General features: G+C 36.8%; 1 protein-coding gene across 1 annotated transcript; it reads right to left on the reverse strand.

The window, feature by feature from the left end:
- Positions 1-3,037: 3,037 nt before the first annotated feature.
- LOC311305373 (tripartite motif-containing protein 16-like) lies at positions 3,038-8,810 on the reverse strand. The gene is made up of 6 exons (XM_084433034.1): positions 8,162-8,810; positions 6,703-6,798; positions 6,384-6,617; positions 4,480-4,639; positions 4,005-4,056; positions 3,038-3,766 (listed from the first exon to the last, which is right to left on the reverse strand). The coding sequence occupies exons 1-6, from the start codon at positions 8,738-8,740 to the stop codon at positions 3,250-3,252; spliced, it is 1,638 nt and encodes a 545-aa protein (XP_084289160.1). The 5' UTR covers positions 8,741-8,810; the 3' UTR covers positions 3,038-3,249.
- Between the last annotated feature and the right edge of the window lie 207 nt (positions 8,811-9,017).

Here is a 9,017-nt window from a genome sequence, read left to right on the forward strand (position 1 = left end):
ACCGGTCAAAAGTTTTAGATCGGTAAGATTTTGAATGTTTTTCAAAGAAGTCTCTTCTGCTCACCAAGGCTGCATTTATTTGATTAAAAATACAAACAAAAACAGTCATATTGTGAAATATTATTACAATTTAAAACAGCTGTTTTCTATGTGAATAAATAGTTAAATGTAATTTATTCCTGTGATCAAAGCTGAATTTTCAGCATCATTACTCTAGCCTTCAGTGTCACATAATCCTTCAGAAATCATTCTAATATGATGATTTGATGCTCAAGAAACATTTATGATTATTAGCAATGTTGAAAACCGTTTTTTACATTTTTATTTCATGATGCTATGATGAATTAGCCTGGCAAGCCAGACGTACATCAAGATGTTTAGTCTGGCAACTCACCATAGACACGGTCAATCTGATGGGCGGGATAAACGGCTGTCTTTCAAATTCCCTCTGCACACAATAGGACAGCGCTTCAACCAACCAGAGCGTTTTCCCAACAGCGGAGCTTAAGGCCCGTTCACACCAAGCACGATAACTATAAAGATAACGATAAAGATATAATTCTAAAAATCGTTCTCCATATTAAAGAATAACAGAGTTCACACCACAACTATAACGATAAAGATATGAGGAACGATATCGTTGGGATCACTTTCAGAACGATTTTCTTCCAGCTGTCAAACGATAAAACACTGACAGGCAATCAGAATCCATTCTAATTTAAAGGTCTCGCGCATTTAAAATGGGGCGGGCGCGCGCGTGCTTAGAATAAAAAGACCGTTATCGGTCGTTGGTGTGGACGCATATATAGTTATCTTTATCGTTATCTTTATAGTAATCGTGCTTGGTGTGAACGGGCCTTTAAGTTGATAGATTCAACTTTTAAATCTGGCCGACAAAACTACGAACACATCTTTCTTTTTTTAAGAATGACTTAAGTGCCGTTCTTTGTTCTTTTCTCAAAGAAAAACTTAACTCCAAGTCCTCCAGAGTTGCGGCCAAAGCCGATTCGAAAGACCGTTGTTCTCCATCCACAGCAGCCATTCTTTGTTTTCAAGTGGCAGGGAGCCGTCGCAACTCTGTCGTCATATGTTAAGCCCGCCCCCGCCTACTCTATACACAACGTGATTGGCCTGACCCAATTTAGGTTTTTGCAGCAAAAAGGTCTATAGAGCTGGTAAGTCCCGGCCCTTCCGCTAATCCCCCTGGACCTCAAAGTTGAAAAACCGTCAATGCAAGTGAATGGGAGAAAATAATTATTTTCTGGTCCCGTTTGAATTTTGCCATGAATGTGAACATATGTTGTCTGTGAATTTTTTATAGAACTTTTCGTGTAAAGAATGCTACAATTTAGCGGGTAGAAGTTTGATACGGTTAGACTTTGTGTGAGAGCACTTTGTGGACTACAACTCTTCGCTGCTTTCGACGCGTTTGAAACGTCACCACCACTAGCACACGGCTCTAGCTCACGGATCCCGCTAAACATGACTGTGTCTTTGGTGCACTTCACCGCCTTCTTTCAGGGAGAGGACAAAATCGTTGAGGTTGGTGAAAACCACGGGTAAGTCAACTTTATGGGGTGACGTCACATAGGCGACATGTAGTCTTTCTCGTTATGTCTTTTCCACAACTGCTAGCCGACGAATCATACCATATACTGTAAAACTTGTAACATGAAAGATTATATAAAAAATTCACAGACAACATATGTTCACATTCATGGCACAATTCAAACGGGACCAGAAAATAATTATTTTCTCCCATTCACTTGCATTGACGGTTTTTCAACTTTGAGGTCCAGCGGGGTTTTACGGAAGGGGCGGGACTTACCAGCTCTATAGAGAGAGACCCACCCTGGCTGCAAAATAATTTTGCTGCCGCTAGGGTGCGTCTAGATTTCTAGGCTAATGATGAATAGAAAGTTCAAAAGAACAGCATTTATCTGAAATGGAAAGCTTTTGTAACATTAAACACTATACCCTTCAAAAGTTTGGGTTCAGTAAGAATTTTTATTTTATTTTGGGGGGAAAGAAAAATAAATAAATCAATAAAATAAATAATTGTTTTCAACATTGAAAATAATAATGAATGTTTTTTGAGCATAAAATCATCATATTAGAGGAATTAATAAAATTTTAAAATATAATATTTCACAATAATCCTGTTTTTTTTTTTTTTTTTTTTATCAAATAAATGCAGCCTTGGTGAGCAGAAGAGACTTCTTTTAAAAACATAAAAAAATCTTACCGATCTAAAACTTTTGACCAGTAGTGTATATTTTCAACTCACTAATGTATACTGTTAGATGTATTTTTTTTTAATGTATTTTTTATTTATTTATATTATTTATTACTTAAATTTATTTTAATATTTTCAATAGATTAATAACTAACTAATATTTGTCATTATTTTAATGACATTTTTTTTAATGTATTATTTATTTTATTGAAATTTATATATTTATTTTAGTCTTATTTCTTTATTTATTTGACCACAGACCCTGTCACTCTTGTGGTCAGGTCCCCGGACCCCGATTTGAAAACCCCTAGTCTAACACAATTTATTTTAGTCTTATTATTTAGAGAGAGAGAGAGAGAGTTGTTCTCAATGTTACCTGCACAACTGTTTGAGGACTTACTACCAGTATGTAAGCAAGGGTTATGTATGTGAACTGGTAGGAAAAATAAGACATTGGACAAGTGTTATGGCAACATTAAAGGTACTTTCTCTGCCTCCACGTTGCCTCCATTGGCATGATCGGATCATAACATTGTTAATCTTCGACCCAAATATCAAAGACATTGTGGGAAATCAAAAGACAAGTTAAGGTAGATTAGGCCTTAATTGTCCCCAGATTTTACTTTGCTGTTCCAAACATCTTTAGATCAGCACGTTCTTCAACTTCAACTATTACACCTGTTCCTAAGATCAACAAACCCACAAGAGCTTGATGGCTACCTACCAATCTCATTAACCTCTCTGGTGTCTAAATGCTTTGAAAGGCTTGATAAATGAATGTAATGCTACTCAACACTTATTCAATCATTTTCAGTTCACTTATTATTTTAATAAGATAGTAGATGATGCAATTCTAACATTGTTGCATCTTGTTTACTCACATCTTGAGGTTTACAAAAATCATGTGAAACCGTAAGATAAAATTAAGAGAATCAAAAACATCTCACTGTTACTGATTTATCAGCTCAAAGTATTATGGGTAAAGTCTCTCTACTACAGTCTATTCTGAAACATCAACACAGTTTTACTGATGATCCAATATTAACCCAAAACCCAGGATAGAGCGGCTGAGTGAATGTGGTCTGGACTGTGTGGATGAGGCTCATTGTGTCAGAGACGCTGTAGAAGGACAGAGTTCCTGCACTGTGATCCACATACACTCCTATTCTTCTGCTGATGGACTTTACAGGGAGATCAGTGTCTATGTTATTGTGTATGAATGAGTAACTGGAGGAAGAGCAGAACAAACTCCAGGACTGATTATTATGTCCAAATCCACTCTCATTACCCGATCCCTTCCTTCTGATGCTCTTATATGATACTGATATAAACACACGTCCACTGCACTCAATCTCCCAGTAACAGCGTCCACACACACTCTCTCTACACAACCCCTGCCACCAGTGATCAAATCTGTCTGGATGATCAGGATACGACTGTTGTGTGTCAGTGTAAGTAATCACTCTGTTCCTCTCAGACAGACTGAGGTATTCATTCACTGTGTTCAGATCCAGAGTCAGCTGATGGAATCTGATAAGAGAAAACACATCAGAAACAGGAATTATGAATCTGTCTGATCTTTTAATATCTCTGAACTCTTCATGACTCAATGTTCAATGTATCATCAGTGTTTCATTACAGCTGATCAGATATCCTGTGCAAATCATCATTTAATTATAAAATTCTTTAATCATTATTTTTTTCTCCTTCTACAGGAAGAACGTGAACACATTCAGTGAGTTTTTCTGCTTGTTTCTCAGTGACTTACATTGTAGGAAGTCGTTCCTGCATGGTCTTGGGATTCATGTTGGTGAATGTGACTGTGGAAATAAACAGACATGAACAGTGTGAAGAGAAATGACAAGATAAAATACATTCATTTCTAAGACGTTTCTAATCTGATATTAGATGATGCAGGACTCATTTCTGAGAACAGAAGAATCTCCAGATGCCTCATTTATAAAACACACGTATCGGATTCAATCCTAAATTACAATGGATTTAATCCTACGTCAAATATGTATATATTACTTCTAAACCATCAAGTGATGTTTGTGGCTGTTCTGTAGAGTTGATGCACTTGAATTAAAGATGAACTGTGATTTATAAAGTGGGATGCATGTAGGAAAATTATTTGTACGTATGGATGTTTTATAAATCATATGAACATTTCAGAAACTGCTGTACGTTCACATTTCGGATCATTCTCCACACGTCTGTATAAACGAGGCGCAGGACTTTACCTCTATCAGAGATCTTCTTGAGCTCCTCTTTGCAGAAATCCTCCAGTTTGTCTCTCAGCTGACGGACAGATTCTCTCACGCCATCAAAAGAGGAGAGAGAACTGAAGGAAACGTCGGGTTCGTCTGTAGATTCAGGAGGTGCTGAGAGAGACTGGAAACTCTACAGAAAACAGAAATCAAAACTCATCATCTCCACACTTCAGCCAATAACCTGCACTATATCAGATCTGAGCGGCTCTTGTTGACTTCACTTCTCTTCAGTGACTCACTTCAATCCAGCACTTTCACACAATCAGCACATTCTTTTCATATTCATTATGACATTACAGTTTTTTACGATTGTTTACACACTAAAATAAAAATTTCCACACAATTTGCAAAATTCTACTCCAAGGAGCAAAACACCTCCACAGATTTGCACAACATTACACACAATGTCTGCTTCACCCTTTTTGCAAAACATTACACACAGTGATTTGTAAAACTCTACACACATTTTCACACCTTAGACACAGATAAGGATTGTGAGGTTACTTCCTTGTCATTACAAAGCACCGGATTGCCAATGACCACACTAATGAACGAATTGGATAAACACAACCACCAGGTTTGGAAGCACACATGTGCTAATTTGAAAACGCAGCACTCAGGTGTGCTATAAAAGGTAGCAGGTGAATTCACCTGTCTTCAACGAAGATGGAAGGAGCTAGAAGAAAAAGAAGAGTGAGAATAAGAGGGGGAGCTCAAAGAGGAGATGAAGGAGGTAGAGGAAGAGGAGAAGGAGGTAGAGGAAGAGGAGAAGGAGGTAGAGGAAGAGGCCTAGGTAGAGGAAGAGGTAGGGAAGGACTTATGCCATTGAAGACATAGCCTGTGATGTGGATGAAATCTTATGGCCTGATCCAGCCAGACGGAGAGATGATGAATAGTTACAGTATTCTTGTTGCTTTTACAGTAGTTTTTCTTCAGAGTCAAAGTGTATGTACTTCATGCAGTAATTTTTATTTGTCTACAGATTTTATTTGTTTCATTGATTTCATTGTTGGTTGATTACTGTAACTGATTATGGTAAGAAATACTGTGTAAGTATTGAAATAAATACTTGAAATATTCAGTCACAGCATCAGTGTTGTGCAGTGCTTTGTAAATTTATAGTAGGCCTATTTGTGTACATTCTCAACTAATCATGAAGAATGTTGTGGGTATGTCACTATTTATTTATTTTTGTCATCTAAATTATCCATTACATAACAATGTCTGGCCAAAAATCTAGCACATGCTATTTCCTAAAATTAGTTTTTTTACAAATGTGTTTTATATTTATCACAGCTGTGTGTAACTGGCTGCAATAGTGTCTGATCATTGAGGACTGTGTTGGTCAAATGAAAACTAATAGCATTTTCACAAATATGTGTATATGTTTTGACTGAAGTGTGTATGTTTTGACTGAAGTGTGTCATTTTGCAAACAATCTAGGAATTATGCAAATTGAGTGTGGTGTTTGGATAATTGTTATTCTGTTTTGAAAAAAAGAACCCGGTTTTCAAAATTGCGTGTAAACAATTGAAAAAAACTGTAATTTTACAAACTCCAGTATTTGTCACTTACACTCCTTGTGAAAAAGAAAGACCACTTTTAAAGAGTACCGTAATAATAACAGAAAGAATGTACTTTAAAACATATGAGAGCAGATTGGATGTAATGTTTTCAGAAACTTAATTCCATGTTATTTGCAGTTAAATGAATGTGGTTTAGTTAAATGTTTTTATTAAAAGCAAATACCTGAAATTTAGAGTGCTTTTTTTGTTGCCCTGCTTAAGTTAGTCTCATTCTGCTCTCATTAAATGTTTCTCTGTGAGTCTCTTGCTCAAGTCCACTATGATCCAGTTCTTCTAGATCTCTGTTACCTGCAGGAACTGGATGTGATGGTGTGTGTGTGAAAGCTGCTCCAGCTCAGCGTCTCTCCTCCTCAGATCATTGATCTCCTGCTCCAGTCGCTCCAGTCGTCCTTCAGCTCGACTCACTGCAGTCTTTTCCTGATCTCTGATCCGCTGTGTCGCCTCAGAGCGGCTTCTCTCAATGGAGCGGATGATCTCAGTGAAGATCTTCTCACTGTCCTCCACTGCTGTGTGTGCAGAGCGCTGTTACACACACATCACAATCACACAGTGAGTTCAGTGAGTCCAAACTGAGACGTCTCACACTTCTCTTCTTCTCCAGACTCACCTTATGAGACTCCACAGCCTCTCTCAGCTGATGAAGATCTTTCTGTCTCTGCTGGATTCTCTGACGGATCTTCATCTGCGTCTTCTTCAGCTGTTTCTGGAGGACAAACCAATAATAACAAATGGCACGGATAACTACTATCACAAAATAAAATTAAAGTACATAAATCCAGAATTGATGGAGTGGTTAAAGATCCAGCATGGTAAGGTTATTTTGAAGAATGTCTCAGCCATAAATATGGTGATGTATAAATAACATCAAACCTCACTGGTTCTTGCATGTCCAAGTCACATGACTAAACATCATGATGTCATGACACAAGCACCAGTGAAGTTTGATGTTTCTGATGTCACCATATTTCATTTTTATGCTCCGTATACTTGAGTTGATCAATGATTTGATTTGTGAATCAAAATTAGGCTCCTAGTTTAGAAAAAACATACACTTGACTTTAGCATACTTATGGAAATAATATAGTTTAAAAGAACAACTTAAGTGTAAACTGAATGTAATGTTTTCAGACACTGCATGATATTTACAATTAAATGAAAATGTGTTACAGATTAAATTTATATTAATAGGTTAACTTTTTGAGCCTCTTAAGTAGGACTTTGACTTATGGTTAAAGATTACTGTTTACTTTAAAGTTTACTGACAAACATTTATGGTAAATGTATTTAAATATATTTGCATTTGCACAATTGTAATGATGAAGTTGCACTTTAGTAAATTTAAAATATAGTAACTTTAAATATGATATCCAACAACACACTACAGTTAACATTATAATCAAGAACTTTACATGAGCTTCAGTATGTCAGTCCACACATCAAAATAAGTGCACTTCTAAAAGCACGACAAAAGCTCATTAAACTGAAATATTAAATATTATTAAAATGTCCTTTAAAGTAAAAAATTATATTATATAGTATAATTTGATATTATAACTTTTTATAAGTGTACTTTCATGTGCTCTCTTTAAGTGCATTTACGTAGCCTTTTATTTCATGAATATTATATTATCTGCAAGTACAGGATTAAAAATGTAGTTTTAAGATCTGAAGTACACTACAGGTGCGCATTCAATACAATTAAGCGCACTACTTTTTTAAAGCACTGGAGTTGTTTAAATTTTAACTTTTTCTCCTGTTTGGAGCTTGAAACTTTTGTACTTTTGTAACAATACTATTGATCAGCATTACCAAACGTGGACGTTTTCCACTAGAAACAAACATTGATGTATTATTTTAATTTAATACTGTGAAGCTGCTTTGATACAATCTATATTGTGAAAAGTGCTATATAAATAAACTTGACTTGACTTGACTTACTTTCAATGTTTAGGCTAAAATAGATGAGAAATTCTTCAAAATATCTTCTTCAAACCGGTTTGGCATTACGGTGAGTAAATGAAGAAAGCACTTTCATTTCTGTGTGATCAATCCCTCTCAGCTCATACCTGTTTCTCTGTCCTCTGTGCTGCAGTTGATACAGTTTTGTGGTTTTTATGTTCATACTCTTTACACCGCACACAAATGCACACTTCATCAGTGATACAGAACATTTCTAGCTCTTTATCATGTTTACGGCAGATCATGTCCTGCAGTCGTCCAGTGGCATCAATCACTTTGTGTGGTTTACGAGAGTGATATTCCTCATGACGGTCAAAATGAGTTTGACAGTAAGATTCCTGACACACCAGACAGGACTTGACGGCTTTGTATTTTCTTCCAGTACAGACGTCACACTCCATGTCTCCAGCTCCAGCGTAACAGTCAGCAGGAAGTTTAGTCTTCTTCAGTTTCTCCACCAGTTCAGCCAGAATGGTGTTTTTAGCTAAAGCAGGTCTTGGACTGAAGGTCTGTCTGCACTGAGGGCAGCTGTAGACTCTCTTCTCATCCTCCTGATCCCAGCAGTCTGTAATACAGATCTTACAGTAACTGTGTCCACAGAGGATAGTCACTGGATCCTTCAGGAGATCCAGACACACTGGACACATGAACTCATTCTGATCCACTGAAATTCTGGCTTCTGCCATTTTACTGCATGAATACAGAGAGACACAAACACACAACAGCTCAACAACACTTAAGTTTCTGTTTCCTGAACTGAGGAGTTGAAATAGTTTCCTGCTTCTGTGTTTGAGTGACGTGTGAAGCAGGCGTGTCTGTAAAGCAGTTTAATTCCTCATTCCTGCTCAAAGGTGAGCCACTTTCCTGCTGTTTATGTGCCCTTCAAGTGAAGTAGAAAATATCGTTCTGAGCACATGAATGACGGGGCAAAGTTGTATTAACGAATGAGAAACTAAATGCTAG

Source organism: Rutilus rutilus, assembly GCF_951802725.1.
Source record: "Rutilus rutilus genome assembly, chromosome: 1".
NCBI lineage: Eukaryota > Metazoa > Chordata > Actinopteri > Cypriniformes > Leuciscidae > Rutilus > Rutilus rutilus.

Bases quoted from the DNA above. Each gene is read 5' to 3' on its own strand.
- LOC311305373 (XM_084433034.1), bottom strand. From the start codon at position 8,740: ATGGCAGAAGCCAGAATTTCAGTGGATCAGAATGAGTTCATGTGTCCA. The intron at 6,618-6,702 runs GTGAGTCTGGAG...TGTGTGTAACAG, and splicing joins AGGCTGTGGAGTCTCATAAG to CGCTCTGCACACACAGCAGT. The intron at 4,057-4,479 runs GTAAAGTCCTGC...TTATTTCCACAG, and splicing joins CAAGAAGATCTCTGATAGAG to TCACATTCACCAACATGAAT.